This window comes from Sparus aurata, chromosome 3 (assembly GCF_900880675.1).
Source record: "Sparus aurata chromosome 3, fSpaAur1.1, whole genome shotgun sequence".
Lineage (NCBI taxonomy): Eukaryota > Metazoa > Chordata > Actinopteri > Spariformes > Sparidae > Sparus > Sparus aurata.
The window spans coordinates 27,159,358-27,177,925 of NC_044189.1; the positions used below are offsets into that span (position 1 = coordinate 27,159,358).

Here is an 18,568-nt window from a genome sequence, read left to right on the forward strand (position 1 = left end):
AGATGTCTCCCAGTTCTATCTGCCAAGTCTTTGTGTCTGCCTCTGTGTTCCTCCGTGTGCCTCTGAAGGGCTTCACTTGTTTGGTATCACAGTTTGTTTTTGTCTGAAGCACATGTTAAAACACCTGTGTACAGACAGGGACTCACCCCTCCTTTGCTTCACAGATTCTTCATTGCATTTCATTTGAACTTATCTTGATACTCCCTGAATTCTTTTTCTTTGGCAAAACTTAGTGCCCACATTACCCACAATTCAACTCTACTATAGACAGTTTGGTCATAGACACATCTGTGTTATGCTAGCAGCAGGTAGTGTGGACTCAAGATGAGGAGCAGCTACACCATTTTTGATGTGGTATTCAGCCCCAACCAGCACTGTGACATCAGTTGAGGAGATTTATGAGACTTCTGACAACTCATCTTTAACACCTACATTGATACCTCCCGAGATATTGGACAGGTAAAGGTAGCTTAAACATTATTGTATGGATTTAAGCCATACTGAAATCAGACATCTCTTTTCTCCAGCAAAAATACAGAATGCTCTTATACTATAGTTTAAAATAACCACAGCACTTTTCTGAAACTAAATCTTGTTTTTTAAGCCTTTTGTTGGTAGCTAGACATGCTATCAAGTTAGGCAGTAATTACTTTTCATGAATCTTAAACCACTAGTCTAGATGTATTTCATGCACTACATGCAAGGACAGGCCTGAAATCGTGCTCAGCTCCATGGTGAAGACTTTTTGTGTGTGACTTAATTAACAGTCTTAAATGCAGTTGAACCTCGACCAATTTGTTTTTTCAATAAATATGAATTTGATTTGAATTTTAAACGGCGCCTCGTATTATTTCAGGGTGGGCTTGAGTTCGTACGGCACCACACAGAAGACAAAGAGGACATTGTTCCATTGTCACGCCACCTTTTGTTGTTTCAGATAAGAGGCATTCACAAGATCTTCATTGTTATTTGGTGATTATCGTCCTTGGATTTGCTTTGGTTTTCCATCTATTCAATTAAAATTGCAGTTATGCTAATGCCAGTTTTAAAGCAGCCTATTAAATGCGTCCTCATCTTCTCTACCAATCCTTACACACTCGGCTTAATATTCACATCTCTAACTCGAGGACAACCTTGACGAGCCTGTATCCCCACATGACCTTATTTGCATTCTGCATCATCAGATGATTCAGGCCCTTTGTCACCAGGGACTCTGCGTGGGTATTTGTCTATGGATGCACTTGTGAAATCCAAAACCTTTGCGTGGCACGCCAGCCTGCTGAGGGAATTACAGGCCCTGTGCCTCCAGGAGACGGTCCGCTCCAGCCTGTTCTCCGTGCTCTGATATTACTTGGCAATCACTTTCCTCCTACTGGCAGCAGCCTGGTCAACTCCTTTCAATCCTGGCTCACCCAGGGGAGAGCGATGTTTCCACCGCGGTCAGGACAACATTTACTCCGATCTTCCATCATAATCTGACATCTCATCTCTGCTAGAAATCCCTTGCTTCCTCCTCTCGCCTTCCGATCCCACATGCAGTGACCGCTTGCTCGATTAGCCCTGAATATGCTACTTTTCCCTAATTTTCCACCCTGCCTTTTTAGTCATTATTGTTCACTGATGTGTTGTGGTAAAGTGTTTCTGTGTTTCTTTGGCACTGTTAGTCATCCAAGCGCCTTTTGCAAATCCAATTTTAAGGTGATGCCGGTAGGACTAGACGACTCACCGGACTTCCGGGGACACCTGCTTTTCCTGATGGCCCTGGTTCACCCTGCTTGCCCTGGTATGCAAAAGGAAAAAGAAAAAAAAGTGAGAAAATAAGGCTGGAAGAGAAACGACTTGAGTGCCACTTGCTGTCCATATCTATTAGTCTGCTTGACACTGTGCTGCGCCTGTCTGCTGTTTGCGTCAGACAGCCTGGAGAGTGATTGAAAATGACTCACCGGCTCTCCTCTTGGGCCGCTAAGCCCTTCTCGGCCTGGAGGTCCCAAGGAGCCCTGCGAAAACAAACAGCCATTTTTTTTTTATGTCTCACACATGCTGAAAACAAAATATCTTAATCATATCTCTTCCTTTAGGGCATGCTGGGAATACTGCAGGCTTGATCATTTTAATCTCTGTTAGACTTCAGCCTCAACTGGAGCACTGACTAGTTTTTGAGTAAGGAGTCGGTGGGAAAAATATTTTTACTTCAGGAGAGCATTCTGTCTCTTAGCCCCACATCCGGAGGATGAGTTAGCTAAAAGGGTTTTGGGTGAAGTGTTACATCCTGCAACGAGACAAGTGGGGGGATAAAAGTGCTGCAGCCTTTAAATGTGTATGTGAGCGGGATTAAGGTTTGTCATTTGATAAATGGGATGAAACTTGTGCAATGTCAAAAGATATAAGGTTCCTGGGGTTTTAAATTTTACACTGTCAGTACCGGGCCTCTTGTGTGAAAGAGACTTGATTAAAGATTGTGTGATCTGCTGGAAAATGTTGTATTCTGTCAAAAACTTTTTTAAACTTAGAAGTATTATCTGCATTCGATCGATCTTTGGAGGCTGCTTCCAGACAGCAGTGATGATTATTCTCAGGATTGGCTCCTTTACAGAACTGGGAGACTGAGCCAAGATTGCATTGTAGGGAATAAAACGAAAGCCAGATATTTGCTGTGGGTGGCATGTATACTGCTTATGCTAAAAGGATGCTACTGTACAGTTTTAAAATTATTGCTGTCTTTTGTATCCTCATATGACTTTATTTCTTTGTCTCAGATGAGGGGACTGCAGAGAGAAACAACATTTCTCCTCCTGGTTGTTATAATTTCAGTGTGTACGCATAGAATAGAAATTGCAAGTCATTGTGTAAAAATATCACATAACATACCTCCTTCCCAGGTTTGCCATCACGCCCAGGTGATCCAGACTTTCCATCTTCTCCCTGTTTAAACCATGAAAAATATCAAATGAGAGAAACTTCGAGGATTAGTTTCAGGTAAGGTTTGCTTGATCGCCCAGGAGAAAATTGTCTCAGCTTGAAGTGACAGTGTTTCATAATCATACCAAAATGTTTCAATCCAGGTTGGCCATTCTACTTTATGCTAAGTTGACATCTACTTTATTGCTTTTGACATTTAATCATTCTGTGATGTATTTCATTTCGCTGTTGGGGGGGACTACATACATTTTTTTTCAAGTTTGATTCCTAAAGGGGACACCTGTTTTTTTTTAAGGTAACTTTGGCAAAGTATCTAGTTACTGGAGGTCAGACACTACTCCTACACCCACAGAGACTGCTTTAAGGCAAATCGTATCAAGCTTATGTGTGGGGGATTGGTATAGTGGACCAAACCACTGTGAGGCATTTAAGGGGGGGACCAAAGTTTTAAAAACACATTGTTTTATGGCTGTAACTAGCACAAGTGTTTGTTTTTTTAATGCATGTTATTGTATTATTCAAAATTATACATTTATTATAATTTACTATAGGTCATTAATCTTGACAACTCTCTTTATTCCCAGGAAGGGGGGTCTGTCGCATACGTGGGACATGTATTTTTTATGTTACCAGTATTAAAATAATACTTTGGGGTAGAGTGTGACACAAAATATTAAAATATGACACATAGCGGCTTTAAAGTTATGTTATGTTAATTTCCTTTAAAGCTTAATTCCTACTTCACTTAATATCTTATTAGCTGTACTGTATTGTATTAGTATCATTAGAAAGCTGCAAAACATCAGAAATGAAGTTTTTATTAGTGGAAAGTCTTAGGATAAATTAATAAATCGGGTTTACATGAAGAGCTTTTAAAATAAGGTACAGAAAAACTGTATGTAAAATAAACAAAATATTTAGTGTTAACTAATAGCAGCTAGTAGCAACTTTCAAGGCTAATGGAGGCCAGTGTTATAGATATAGTTATTATATGTTTTTGCTGCTGTAAGAAGAGTTTGCACAGAGTCACTCAGCAGCATATGGATGAGTAACCTTACCTTCACATGTGTAGTTTTATTGATGTTAGCTGTAGCTAGTTAGCTTCCTGACAAGGTGCTCACTGTCTTTAGCCTGCGCCATTTCTGTGCAAGCTATACTTTAATTGTTTTGCTAATTACTATTTATTTAGTATTATTTTTGTCCCATCTGATGGTCTTTCACTGCTTTCTGTCAGTTCTGGCACTCCGTAATAAAGACCAGACTTCCGATCCACAGAGTTAATTATGAGGATTGATGCGACACTTCTACATTGTACTGAGGTTCTTTGTGCAATCTGCCCTTTTTATTGTAGGCATCAACTTTCAATTTCCTGAATAATGGTGAATAAAGTTTCCGTATGACTGACATTTAGTGACAGTAAATCATAAGCAGTGCAGGGTAATACTCGGTGTGTCTATGGAAACACTCCACAGTTCCTCTAATAAGTTGTCTGCTGTCTGTGTGGCAGTGCAGCCAGCGCCTCACTGGGGCTCAGTCAGAGCCGGCTGTAATGAGCCATGCTATTGGTCATGGCGCTATGGCGGAAACCTTTCCTGCGGGTGTGTGCTGTGCGAGAGACAAAGCAGCAGGTGCAGTGACTCTCCCAGAGAAAGGTGTCTGAATAAAGTGCAAGACGCATATTAACATCGCAGCGCAGCAGGACGAAAACTGAATGTGGCTTTGCACCATTCCCTGATCTCATGCAGTGTGTATGACCGTGGAGGCGAGGAGGTTATCTTTAATCATGCATGTGTTCATTTTATATTATTTTGCTGCCGTTAAGCGTTTACAAATCCAAACACTTCAAGACAATGTTCTTCAACATTTATCTGATGCATCTCTATCATCTTAGTGCAATGCGGCAGTGAAATTGCGTAATTAAAAAACAACGTAACGCCTGGACACTGAACACTCCATGCCACAGAGGTAAATAGACATGGGATCAAAATGCTGTCTCTATAAACTCCTGTGGCATGGACACGTTTCAGTTAGTACAACATCATTTTACCTTTTGTGTTTACACTTTTCTTATTATTTAATTGAGACAATTGGGATGAGGCCGTGAGTGATAAATTATTTTATGTCACACTTTCAGAGAGGACACATGACGTCGTTAGGCCTGTAGAGAAATTGGTGCTACCTGGGTGCCTGTTCCAGCATGCTGCGCCACTGACCTCATATTCAAAATAGAGTTAAAAAAACTGTCACCTAACACATATAAAGCTTCACCAGGGTTGGGGCTGGTTCATCTACTTTTCTATGCAGCATCAGATTGAACCATTTTGGTCTACATTTTTAAGGACTGAACTTCAACAGAACACTGCTGGCACAAAATGCAAAAGCTTTTATGTGACAAGTGGCCTTGTCAAAGTAAAATTTGGCATGTTGGTGCTTCTTATCCTCTGAAACCCGAAGTCAAGTGTTCTTTTTTTATTCATGGCACTGCAGATATGGGTGAATTGCGAAAAATGTATTGTAATGAAATACACTTGACCAAAATAAGAAGATAAGAAATTTCCTTTGGCAGCACATGGAAAAGCAAGAATAAGTAGTACAGGCATCCACATCCAGTTCCATATTAACAGGCCACCAGTGACATGTCCTTCTGTTCTCCACATTTCATCACAGTAATAGTTGAGCAATCTACTAGACAGGAAGCAATTGTGAATTCCTACAGATGCTGAAGCTCATTAGGCAGGAAAATGGTGGTAAAGAACAAGCAGAGCATGGTTTGTGTTTCATCCCGCACACTGATTTTGCTGGGGATTACCAAATGTATTTACACAACAAATTAGTAATACATCTGGTAATGGTGAGCAAGAGCAGTGTGTAAGATCTGCTTCTGGAAACGAAACTCAGTTAGTTGGATGTGAACAAATATTGTAAAAATTGTTTGTGTTCAGTGTTATTCTTAGATCCAAACTGACCTGCTCATATAAACGAAAAACAAAAGTAACACACTGACCTTAGGTCCTGGCGGTCCAGGTTCTCCTCTGTGGCCCTTAAAGCCCTGTACAGGAGGAGAAACAAAAGCGAGTAAGTCACAGAGGTTTGCAACAACAGTTTCCTTCATCAGATCTGTTTACTGGTGCTCACTTACTGGGAGTCCCCTAAGCCCGGGATTTCCTGGCTGTCCTGGTTCACCTTGCTTGCCCTGAAATAAAATCCAACACAGTTACTTCATCATTGTCTGGTCACATTATTTCACTTTTTTTTTTAAAAAGCAGACAATGCCTTATTGATGTTGTTCGAGACTTTTAAACTCCTTGGATCAATAGCAAGGTAAACATCTCCATCTACTTACAGGTTCTCCTGTTTCCCCTGGTCTGCCATCTTTTCCCATTTTTCCAGGCTGACCCTGCAGTTCAATGAAAGTGATTATTTAGTGTCTGCTTCTCTAAAGACTGTTAACACCACATTGCCTTGACTGTATGTATATTCATGAGGTTAAACATCAAATTGCTTTTCTTACGATAATGCCAGGAAGACCTGGTGGTCCCTGGATTCCTTTGAGACCCTCTTTGCCCTGGTGAACCAAAAACAAACAAACACAAACAGGTCAGCGTCACCAAAGGAGAAGAAATGATTAATGGCCACTATTACTGCACAGGCTGGCTGACCTACATGCTAGAGGGAAGAGGTTTGTACAATAATGACACATGGGTAATAAGTTTTCTGAGGGGAAAGTACGTGGAGTGCAGTCTGACCTTTTCTCCAGGGGGCCCCGGGGGGCCGACGGAACCAGGCTGTCCATCGTTACCCTGAAGTGAAAAGAGACAGTGTCAGTGGAGGTCAACAGAAATAGAAAGCCTGACTGTGAGATAAAAAAAAAACTAGACAAACAAGTCCTGTTTACATAAAGTTTAAATCGAGAATTTAGAGCTCATGAAATAAACAAATAATCCCAAAATAGTGACTTACAGGTGCACCCATCGAGCCAGGAGTGCCTGGATGGCCAGGGGGTCCAGGGTGACCCTGTTTATAGAGAGGAAAATTATTAAAATCTAATAATGTCATTTTATCAGACAATAATATTCCAATGAAACGTTTTTTGAACACAAAAAGAAAGGAGGGGGAACGACAAATAAGCGCGAGGCTCATGAGTCATAAGCGACAAATATACCTTGTCTCCTTTGTCTCCAGGGCCTCCAGCAGGTCCTCGATCACCTTTAATACCCTGTGGTGAAAAAGCGAGAAAGATCATATGAAACGTCAAATCTCAAGAGGAAAGCATCCATCTAAGAAACTGTTTGTCAACAGAAAATAAAACCCCCAAATGTTCCAAATATTACCAAAGAGGAGATGTAACACTATAAGTTGTGCTCTTATTCAATTAACTGAACCTTGTGAGAAAAAAAGAAATGTTGATAGCAATTAATTAGCATCAGGCCCTTTGGGAGCCGTAAGTCAACAGTTAGTATGTACACTTGCCTTTCCACCGTCAGCTCCAGGGGGTCCTTGAGGTCCAGCTGCTCCCGGCGGGCCCTGTAATGACACCAGCAGAGCATCAGTCTCTGTCCAGGTGGACAGTGGAGAGCACCGTCACTGGGTCCTTATCGTTCACTGCTGCCCCCAGAGGAGGCTGAGCTAATGATGCAGAGAGAGGCTCTCCATCCGTCACACCAACTGTGATGGATGATGACAAACGTGTACCAAGGACCTCATGCCTCACTTAGGGCTAATACAGTGGAGACACACACTTTATAATACGGCTTTGAAGAAGAGCAGAGTTATCATAATAGCCCTCTCATTACAGGAGAAGTGAGGTTATGATGGCTGAATCTTAATAGCTGTGTCCTACTGTACCTGGTATCCATTTTCACCATTTTTCCCTGGAGGTCCCTGGTGTCCTTTGTCCCCTGGGACTCCTGGGAGACCAGGTGGTCCAGGTGGACCTGCTGGGCAGTCTGAGCAAACATCCTGGATGGTGGCAGAAACGTGTTTGTGATAAACAGAAAGTTCTCAGGATCCATGCATTAAAGTTTTTTTGGTTAAACTTTATCCCAACCATCATTAACAAATGCTGAATTTATAATAAAACAATATCTAACATTTATTTCAATGTTAAAGAACAAAGAAAAGCTTTACAAACCATTTTATTATGCAATTGTTTATTGTGAGGTTAAAACTGATGTCTATAGCCCTTTGTAATTGTTAATAAATCCTTGTAGTTCATCAATAAACATTATTTGTATGGCAATTACAAGATTGCAACTGATCGTTCAAAACCTTCACAAGTGCTTGATAAATGGTTTATAAAGTATTCAATTGTCTGTTAAACAACACAAGTTGAATTAAATATTAACTTACCATTGGTTAATGGTACAAAGTCTTAACATATCTCAATAAAGACTGGTGGAGATGCTCCTTACCTTCAGATTCAGGTCGGAGAGGTCTGCAGCCTTCCCCTGAGAGACAGCGGATGGAAGAGTTAATCAATCAGGAAAACACAAGATTAGTGGTCTTAATTCAGTAACTAACTGAGGGCTCTGTTCCAAAAATGCCATGTTAACACCTTTATGCAACTCATCTCATTCTGACACCATGGACATTACTTAATCAGCCTCCACTTGTCTGGATTTGCTCCCATTCAGTCGCAAGAGCATTAGTGAGGTCTAACACTGGTGATGAGTGATGAGGTCTGGCTCATAGTTGGTGTTCCAGTTTATCCCAAAGGTGTCGGGTGGGGTTGAGGTCAGACCTCTGTGCAGGCCGGTCAAGTTCAGCTACACCAAACTGGGAAAACTGTTGCTTTATGGACAGCTCGCTATGGGGGTAACCCAAATCATGAAGAACAACCCCAGACTAAGAGAGTAAGTGTTGTTTACTTTTATTACACAGACTTGTGCATTAACAGTGCACGATTATTCTCTCCTTACATCCGACTGTTAAATATAGAATGTAAATTAACTATGTGTACATTATCAATAATTAAAACCAGTAGCACAGGTAAATGTTGTTCCCTTCCATTTTCTGTACTTACAGGCTCTCCTTGTGATCCCTTCTCTCCGGGCCTTCCTGGTAAACCCTGCATGTGGAGCAAAGGGAAGTGAATCAATAGACAAAATGAATAATTAAGACACTAAAAGCAAGTGACAGGACATTCACTGCCACTAGATACTAGAGCAGAAGCTTCTCAGACCAATAAAAAGGGGGTGAAAGAGAAAGCAGCATCTGAACACACACGGTGTGACGGAGCTCAGATCAAACTATGCAGTGGTGATCCGTTACTGCGCGGTCTTCACAATGCCTGGAATGTTTTCGGAATCATATTCTAATGTACTTTTTAGCTCTGAAACAAGTAAGTTCACGACCAGATGGCAGCCAGCACAGATCAAACTGACACATTAGGCAGTGCTGACCAGTATGAATCCAGATTCTGTTACTATGTTGCTTATTTCTCACTTAAAATGTTTTCAGAGCTACACTTTAGTGTTTAGCTATAACAAGCTATAATAAAACAGACGTGGAGAGAACTCAGGGAGGACAAACATGCATTAAAAAGAATGTGCGGCTGGACCTGCTATCAAAACAATAAAGAGAGAAACTCGGATAACATCATACACAGAGGGAGTGTGACCTCATACTCTGTTCAGGAGACCATTGCTCCACTAAGTCCTTATACGGCAAATAGTTATTTGCTGCTATATAAATGTTCAAAATGTCATAAATTTCACCTTAAGAAATAATCACAAGAGTGAAATTTATGATGCAACCATAAAATATAAAAAAAAAGTTTTCATCTCATCATGTCACTTTTTATGGCCGTTCATGAACTCTAATCAAGGCAAGCAGATCGGAGCCCTATACGTGATAGGCTGTTGCAGTCACTCTGGGTCTAATGGCTCTCAAAGCAATAGGACATTTATTTATTTATCAAATCCAATCACTAATTTTTTCTACTTGTGGACTCACATTATGTCCTGCTGGGCCCTGAGGACCAGCAACTCCTGGTGGACCCCTCAAGCCCTGGAAGAGATGAACTGCTATTAGAGGGAGACATTTTTATATTCATAAACTTGATATCAATCTTAAGAAAATAATTACCGCAGGTCCAGGTTCCCCATTCTTTCCTGGAGACCCCTGTAAAATAAAGTCACATTTCACATTTAAAAACGTGTACATAAAAGCGCTGGAGGAAGATGAAGATGTAACACGGGCTGGCATCGTTGCTCATACCATTGGTCCCACTTTGCCCTCTCCTGCTTGGCCCCTGTCCCCTGGTAACCCTGGTTCTCCTCGTGACCCTGGTTGACCCTGTTAGAAAAACAAAGTTTACTTTGCCATCCTGCACCTCAGACAATGTCAGTTCAGCCGTAATGTTTGGCAGAGAAGCTGTTACAATCAGCAATACCTGCTGATCCCAAAAATACCACTCTGTTTTTAATCTGCGACGAAAAAAAAAACAATCTACGGCTGACATTTTGGTACTCAGAAGAGAAAAACGAATGGGTGATGAGGGTGAGCGATTTGACACCATAAATCCAGCAAATGCCCCTTGTCCAGCCTCTCCCATTCCGTGCCCTCGACATCAAGCTCTTCACAGCGAGGAGACGCTCATAATCAGAGCAACGGTCACAGTGTGGTGGACATAGAAATTGCTTTTGCTGCTTTCAACAAAAATGAATTGTTTTTCTTATCCGTGCTCAAAAAAATCAACAAAAGAACACCTGTGCATGAAAAAAAGCCAACACACACACACACACACACACACACACATACACACACACACACACACACACACACACACTTTCTTGGAAACTTCTTGAATTACATTACCTTTAGTCCTGGTGGTCCTTGAATTCCCTGTGGTCCTGGATCTCCCTGTAACATCACAAATCACAACAATAACATGTATTTTGCAACTCAGACAAGCTCAAAATTAAGCCTCTTTTGATGAAATTACTTGGAGTTAAAAGCGTGCGTGTGTTGCAATTCCTCATGCACGAAAATCCATAGCGGGGCCTCTGGGCCGCACATGGCAGCTGTAAAAAAGCAGAGCTGCTGTGAGCCAAATCTGTTGTGCTGCCTTGTTGCTTTAACGTGATATGTCTTAACAATGTTTTTCCTGTTCGCCTCGTCAGCAGGACGGCCACATGTCTGGGGTGAAAAATGATGAAGAGACATGTTGAGCTGCAGCGCAAATGTGCCAACTCAGCCTCGTTTTTCTCCCCATACGGCCGGTCATATTGTGCTGTGGTTCAACATGTATTGCCGGCTGGGAGGTGTTTACAAGCAGAACACATGTGGAATGCCCGAGACTGCACGTAAATGAGTTTTTTCTGTTACTATAAGGAAGACTGAGCTGGTGGACATGCATTTCCACCATCATGATATTGTTTCCTGTGATTCACAGTCATACACAGCACTACTTTAATTAAAGTGACATGTGTTATGTCTCAAACCTCACTGACCAGGGCCCTGTGCTATGAAGCAAATTTGACTCGGGACAGGGAAAAATAAATAAAATTTGACAGAGCCAGGCTGTGAGCTGAATCTCCAATCATACATAAAGGGTATCGCAATGATGGTTATCCACTTCCTTCAGACTTTCTTCTTTAACTAACGTTCCCATACAAAAGAGCGTTTGGTGCTTCATTTGACCCTTCTTCTGCACAAAATGCAAAGCAAACCACTTCAGATGGAAAATGTGAAAAAAATAAGCCTTTAGGCAACACCTAAACTTGATACAGTTTATTCAAATATTACATTGAGAATTACATTAAGGTCTGGCACTGTCACATTTGAAAGGATATTGGGAATCATTTTGTGTTGAAGTGAATTTATTTTATTGATTTAATGTAATTGGTGATGAAAACCAATACAATAATCCTTTTTTTCAGTGTTCTCTTAGCCCTGATATTGCAGCAGTGTAACTACACAATCCACAGTGCTGAAGTATCAACAGTAGACTATTCCCTCAGCCGAGAACGGGTATTGCTCATGACAATTAATTACAGAGTGACGATATTTTGAAAAAAACTGTGATATGTTCATCTTTCTCAGCTGACTTTAATACAAAACTTTAATAACCTGGACCAAACCCAGTGATGTAGCCAGGTTAGAATAGAGCCGTCAAATAGAGCCATGTTTGTGAAACAGACAATTCTGGACAAGCCCTTACAGTACAAACTCGATATTAAACATCACTTTATTTTGAAATTTAGCGGAGATGAAAAAGTTCCTAAACATAACAGCTACTGTACACAGCAGCACAAAAGTGTGCACAAGTCATTTTTGTATGTGATGGAACGTTTCAGCTATTAAGACAGGGAGCGTAAATATTTCACTTAGTGAAAATTTTGTGGATATAGACAATTTTTCCAAAGTGTTAAAGAGGTATTTTACTGAGACACATCAGTATCTCATCACGAGGAACAGGAAACAACATGTATTAATGTATTTCTTGGTTGAGAATGCTAAACCTACCCTTTAAATCCGATTGTAGCGGTGAATAAAAGAAATCACAAGGTCATCTATATATGATATATGAAAAGATTTTACTAATCAATAAAAATATATTGCATAATCTGTGTTTTTCCCTATAAATGCCATGATACCATATAGCTTACACATACATTTAAAGACTCTGTAGCTTAAGGTTATTTGGCAAATCTACAAAATGTCTGAGGTATACTTCAGTATATTTAAGTAATAAACGCAGTGTGAAAGAAAACATATGTGTCTTACACTTTGACCGTCTTTCCCTTTCCCTGGTGGTCCAGGGGGTCCAATTACACCGGGCTCTCCGGGGGTGCCTGTGGGACCTGCTTGTCCTGGTTTACCTGGTTCGCCCTAAAAGAAACAACACAATTAAGAAAAAACTTTAGTGACTCTCAACAATACAAAAGGTACATCAGCAGGTGCCTTTTATACGTTTACATGAAGCCGTTATTGTTCAGAATTCTACATTGTGAATGGTTTCTCATTTAACGGCAAGTTACTAATGACAAACAATACTAATATATTTTCATAACTGCACTGCGATACATACACACTGAAAACCGATATGTATCATGTCATGATAATAAACGATAAACCATGAGCCGCTAGTCGTCCTAACTAACAGTAGGTGAGTGAACGTTAAAGACAAGGTGGGAAACATATCACACATTTAAGGAGTGACACTCTAGTAACCTCTGAATAAAACCAAATACAAAAAAAACAAAGATTGAAAATAAAGACACCAAAAAAGCCATGAGACACAAAAGAAAGTGTTCTGAATGCAATTGTGAAACTTCACGGCCACATGTAGCTGCTGCAGGATCCAAATGAATTCAAAGACTGCTAAAACAATAATGGAGGACATGCAAGGTCACTCTCTCCTCTGCAATGTGACTCAGAGTCAGCCTTGCCAGAACCGCTCTGAAAGCAGTCAGAATATTTTCAGAGAAACAATCTATCGTAGACAAGCATACACTTTTTTAAAAATAGGCTAACCTTGTCTCCTCTCTGTCCGGCTGGACCAGGAGGTCCAATAATCCCTGGTATGCCCTAGAAGACAATTGGTAGTTTCACAGTTAATTACTTTATTGCAACTAGATATTGTTTGTATTTTGTTGAAGAAAAGACATTTATCAGTGAATTGCACCTCAATTTAATTTCAAGAGGACAAAGGACTTACCACATTCCCTGGTAATCCACGGGCACCTGGAGGGCCAGCAATGCCAGGTGGACCCTGGGAGAAACACATCAGCCGTTACACCTAGAACTGTACAGTAAATCTTCCCATTTGGTGTAAAAAGGTGCATAACATGAAATCATACAACTTACAGGGTCTCCAACACGTCCTGTTTCTCCTGTAGGTCCAGTGTCACCTTTTGGACCCTGGAGTTAAAATGTAAAATCAGACCTATTCCACTTTAAATCACTCTACAACACACTGACAGGATCACAGGTGTCTTACCATCGGTCCAGCTGGTCCCTTAAAGCCTTGCTCACCAGGTAACCCTCTTTGACCCTTCGGAGAAGACACATCAAATAACATGAGTTTTAATGGTGTGTGCCTACAAGCCAATTAGAGACATACTCTTTTTAAAATCATGATTTCATGTTTCTCATAAAGCTGTAAGAACTCGTATGATTCAAAGATATGACATTAATGAGATTTGTAAAATGAAGGCTATAGATACTAACAACATCCATCCAGGAAGTATTTTTACAATTTTCTGTTACTGATCATCTTCACAGGGTGCTTAAAGAAGGCAAAGATAATGGACATACATGCTAGCTAGCAAGTGTGGTTTTAAACATGGTGCATGATGCTGCTTCCAGGCCAACCTCAACCTAAATATATTAATATATTCCTTCATTCTATTCTGGTCCAGCCAGTGTAATGTAGATACTGAAATGGATAGAGAATAAGGCCAGTGTAATACTCTCTCTTACAGTTTAATTTACTCAGCCAATTAAAGACAGTCCCTTGAGCTCTCATGTTAAAGCAATGCTGCCTCACTGCTGCCATACTGAATCTCTACTGACATCTAGTGGAAGCTTCTGCATATTGCCAGATGAGGTTCGGTTATGTTAAAGGGAAGAAGACAACAAAGACGGATAAACTCACCATCTCTCCTGGCTTCCCTTGATCCCCTTTCTCTCCTTTCTCTCCAGGTCTTCCCTAGAGGCATGAACAAACAATGCAATGAGAAGTTCTGATAACAAATTAGGTGGGTGAAGAACAAAAGAAGATTCAACTCCTCAGTACAGGATTATATAAAAAAACAAAACAATATATTACTTTGGTAATAGTAAAAGTCACCCAGGAGTACGAATAGTAAAAGTCATAAGGTGCTTTATACAACAGGATAGAATTTTGGTTGAAATTCATATTCAACAGAATAGAGATGTCTGCTGAATGCCTGCCATGCCTGGTTGACTCTAGTCCAAACCTTCGGTGCTCAAAAACACAAATCTTCCAGAGTTCCCAGTCCCTACCACCGTCTGCAAGGCTAACTGAGCTAACTAGCTAATGGCAGTTGCAGTTAGCTGTTACTTGGGTGATATGCTACCTCCTATTTGCATTGAGTATGAATTCAAAAGGTGGTCAGTTCTTACATATTGCACCTTTAAGATATCTGATGATCAGAATGTGTGTTTTTTTCCGATTTTTGCTGATGAAATAATGTATTTAAACATGCACTAATTCGGCTCAAATGCAGGACGAATCTGCTGACTAGTAACTAGTTAGCAGATTCATGCTGCATCTGAAAATGAAAATACTCAAGTAAAGCACCCAAAAATTGTACTTAAGTGCAGTATTTGATAAAATGTACTTGGTTACATTCATCAATATATGTACCTTTGAATCATCATCAGAAAAAAAAAAACCTAAAAAAAAAAAACCTATATCTTAACATCCAAAAATCTTATAACAGAGTCTGGTCTGTGTAATAACAGGAGTCTACTCACAGGTTCACCAGGCTCAGGAATGACATTTGCCACCTGTGAAGAAAAAAACAGACAGTAGAAAATACAGTGAAGCAGTATCACCACTATTTCCTCCATCATAGTAATTTCATATATTGCCTGTCTGTGACCGTGCGCCGTGTTACCATGAACACGAGAAACTGCAGAAGTTTTACTTACATCTCCTGGAGTGCCAGGTGGTCCCCGAGCTCCCACTTCACCCTGAGGCAAGAGAAAATATGTTCACTTTGTCTGCATACTAATGACCTTATTACAGCTAATACTGCAGGGTGGCCATTACTGAGACACAAGAGGATGACTCTGTGATTGCAGAGTAACACGATAGGATACACAGCATGGATTCAGCTTCTGCATTTAAATATGCTTGACAAATGCTTATTTTTTATTTACCTTGTCGCCCTTATCACCTTTCGGCCCCAGTGGTCCATCCTGTCCTCTTTCTCCCTGTGAAAGAGAAGCCAAAATCCTAATTTAAAAACATTTACAGCTAGCAAATAGGGACTTTTTTAATTGGAAAAAGGAAGTCAAGTCTGTCTCTAAGCAGTATTTGGTGACACCCAGCAGCCATTGCGGTTGTCCCTGGAGATATCCCAGCCAAATTAGGAGCAGGTAAATTCACTGGAAATCATTTCTGTTGCTTAATAATATCAGAAGCCTCATGAGAACATCTCCCTGTGCACTGCTGTAGATATGACACAATGAAATACTAAATCAGGAATAATTTTGTAAAATGTAGGTTTATAGTGAACTCCTGGTGATGCTCAATAAAAAGATGTAAGAAGCATAATCACACCTACCGGGACACCTCTGTCTCCTCTTGCTCCATCAGCACCCGGCTGTCCAGGGGAACCACCTTCTCCCTGTAAAACAGCAACATACATGTGGCGTTATAAATTATGTTTCATTATCTTACAAAATGTCCCAAAAGTCAACAGCTGTTCACTCACTCTCTCCCCTGGAGGTCCTCTCGGTCCTGGAGGCCCTTCATCACCCTGGGGAGAAGAAGCACGGCCATTAGAATGTTAGATTTGCATATGGAAAATACACTTGCTATCTCATAAGCTGCATATGTCTGCAGTCGTGTCCACTGCGTTGCTGGGTAAGATTAAGTCAGAGTACCTTAGGTCCAGGCTTGCCAGAAAAACCATCTGCTCCGCGTTCTCCCCTGGGTCCCTTCGGAGATACGAGATTTCGATTTAGATGTCATTCTTTCAAAGAACTGTATTTACCAGAAACATTTGCCAGTTACGGTGTGTCGCAGGCTTAATGGTAAACCCAATACAGCTCAGTTTCAATTTATTGTGTGAATTAAATATCTTAAACAAGGCATGTTTCTTCCAAAAAATGTACATATATTTACATGTGTGTACTATGGATACTGTAATGACTTTTCAGATTACCAGAATGAATGTTTTTTGTATTTGGTTTTTATCTGATTGCCTTTAAAATGAAGTTTCTTACAAAATACTGATGCAGCATGCACTCTGCAAAATAACTGATAACTTAGGTTATCGTATATATGCAGTGGAGTACAAAGCACAGTACTTTCCTCCGAAATGTGGTGGAGTGGTAGTATAGACTAGAAGCAGAAAATGGAAGTACAGTACTTCAGTGAATATACTTAGTTTCATTCCTGCACTGTTGTTTAGCCTAAAATGCTACTGCACTACTAATTTGCCTCACTTGATTTACATATCAAACAAAGATTCAGCCTGGAAATAGGCTAGGTGATGCTAGCCCCACACTTAAATTCTCGGCAAAAACTGTGATAGCTAACAACTCCAATTTCTCTAGCATATGTTTATGTGTTACGCTACTCAACTATTTAAAAAGGAGCAAATTCTGTTAACTTGTGACTTGTGGAATAGAGACTTTGCAGTCACAACCCTCACAGAGCCGAGCTTAACAACACACATTTGACATATTCCGGCATTGTAGAGTCAGTTGTCTTATTACGCATCCAAATGCATATCATCATTAGCATCCATTTGAAGAGATGTTTTTTGGTCATCGGATTAACCTTTGTTGTCTTCACCAACTCCTTAGGAACATGTCTTATGCTGCTAGATGCTAACTTTAGTTCAACAGCTAGTTTGTAACTTTGCTGTTTGGCAGTGTAAGGTATGGTTTTCAAATCTTTCTCACTGAAAGCGGCTACCTGCTGCAGCTGGAAATGAGGTCGGTGAGTGCAGTGAGATTGAACCAAAACACTAAAGTTGCAGACTGAAAACCAAAACAATGAGCTATAAGACAGAAAAAAGCTTAGCAGAATGTAGACTGGGTGATTATTCTCAGTAAAAATTCTCAGTTGTTTTGTCAATATAAGTGACGTTTCATATCACAGCACATTATCAGCCATTGCACCTATTAAATTATTGACTGGTTCAGCTTCAAACTTTACCTGCTAGATTTGTTCACTGTGAACATGGAGGGCAAAAACAAGAATAAAAAAAGAAACAAAGAAACAAGGAAAATTCATTTTAAAGGTCACATTCACCATTGCGCCGTCATTTCCAGGAAGACCGTCCAGACCATCTTTTCCAGGAAGACCCTTTGAAGATAAATGACAAAAGGTTGACATTTAGAGACATGGATAGAGGAGAGACTGAACACCGATGACTCAAAGTACCATTTACAATACAATGTATTTTTATTTGAGAATAAAAGGCCATCTCACAGGCTTTCCAGGCTCTCCGGGTTTGCCTGAAAATCCAATTTCACCAGGCAGACCCTTCATGAAGAAACAAAAGGTATGTGAGCTTTCATCCTGTGACATAAGGATCATACGTAAGGATGAGTGTGTCATGATTTGTACGTCTTGGCACTTACAGGAGGTCCAGTGTGTCCTTGGCTTCCTGCTGGCCCAGGTGGACCCTGAGGACCCTGCAAAATGAACAAGAACAACAGTGAGAACGATCAATCGAATGCTGATAACTTGATCAGCATTTCATGATTATACTCAGATAATGTGGGATTTTGATAATATGTACATTTGTAGATATAATTGATATAAACACTGTGCCAATTAGCCATATATTTAGAATACTCTCTTGACAATGACAGATTTTCCCTAGCTTCATCCATATGGAACTCTTTAGATGTTAGTACCAGTGAACGGTCACCAGAGGGCGGTATCATAGCAATGTTTACAGCTCATTCAACCTTGGATGCCACTCGAAGACAG

The 18,568-nt window shown here is 40.4% G+C and overlaps 1 protein-coding gene across 2 annotated transcripts in view; it reads right to left on the minus strand.

Moving 5' to 3' along the window:
- The window catches only part of col22a1 (collagen, type XXII, alpha 1), a 58,281-nt gene that overhangs the window by 8,892 nt on the left and 30,821 nt on the right, over positions 1-18,568 (minus strand). For both annotated transcript variants that reach the window (XM_030412406.1, XM_030412407.1), the window contains 33 exons: positions 18,214-18,267; positions 18,062-18,115; positions 17,882-17,935; positions 16,504-16,557; positions 16,332-16,376; positions 16,182-16,244; positions 15,775-15,828; positions 15,544-15,585; positions 15,367-15,399; positions 14,522-14,575; positions 13,865-13,918; positions 13,732-13,785; positions 13,583-13,636; positions 13,399-13,452; positions 12,649-12,753; positions 10,738-10,782; positions 10,138-10,215; positions 10,006-10,041; positions 9,874-9,927; positions 8,942-8,986; positions 8,331-8,366; positions 7,765-7,878; positions 7,390-7,443; positions 7,082-7,135; positions 6,880-6,933; positions 6,666-6,719; positions 6,431-6,484; positions 6,263-6,316; positions 6,059-6,112; positions 5,924-5,968; positions 2,869-2,922; positions 1,944-1,997; positions 1,727-1,780 (listed from right to left, as the gene is read on the minus strand). In XM_030412406.1, the coding sequence (XP_030268266.1) occupies positions 1,727-1,780; positions 1,944-1,997; positions 2,869-2,922; positions 5,924-5,968; positions 6,059-6,112; positions 6,263-6,316; positions 6,431-6,484; positions 6,666-6,719; positions 6,880-6,933; positions 7,082-7,135; positions 7,390-7,443; positions 7,765-7,878; positions 8,331-8,366; positions 8,942-8,986; positions 9,874-9,927; positions 10,006-10,041; positions 10,138-10,215; positions 10,738-10,782; positions 12,649-12,753; positions 13,399-13,452; positions 13,583-13,636; positions 13,732-13,785; positions 13,865-13,918; positions 14,522-14,575; positions 15,367-15,399; positions 15,544-15,585; positions 15,775-15,828; positions 16,182-16,244; positions 16,332-16,376; positions 16,504-16,557; positions 17,882-17,935; positions 18,062-18,115; positions 18,214-18,267 (1,821 nt within the window). The remainder of the gene's footprint in view (positions 1-1,726; positions 1,781-1,943; positions 1,998-2,868; positions 2,923-5,923; positions 5,969-6,058; positions 6,113-6,262; positions 6,317-6,430; positions 6,485-6,665; positions 6,720-6,879; positions 6,934-7,081; positions 7,136-7,389; positions 7,444-7,764; positions 7,879-8,330; positions 8,367-8,941; positions 8,987-9,873; positions 9,928-10,005; positions 10,042-10,137; positions 10,216-10,737; positions 10,783-12,648; positions 12,754-13,398; positions 13,453-13,582; positions 13,637-13,731; positions 13,786-13,864; positions 13,919-14,521; positions 14,576-15,366; positions 15,400-15,543; positions 15,586-15,774; positions 15,829-16,181; positions 16,245-16,331; positions 16,377-16,503; positions 16,558-17,881; positions 17,936-18,061; positions 18,116-18,213; positions 18,268-18,568) is intronic.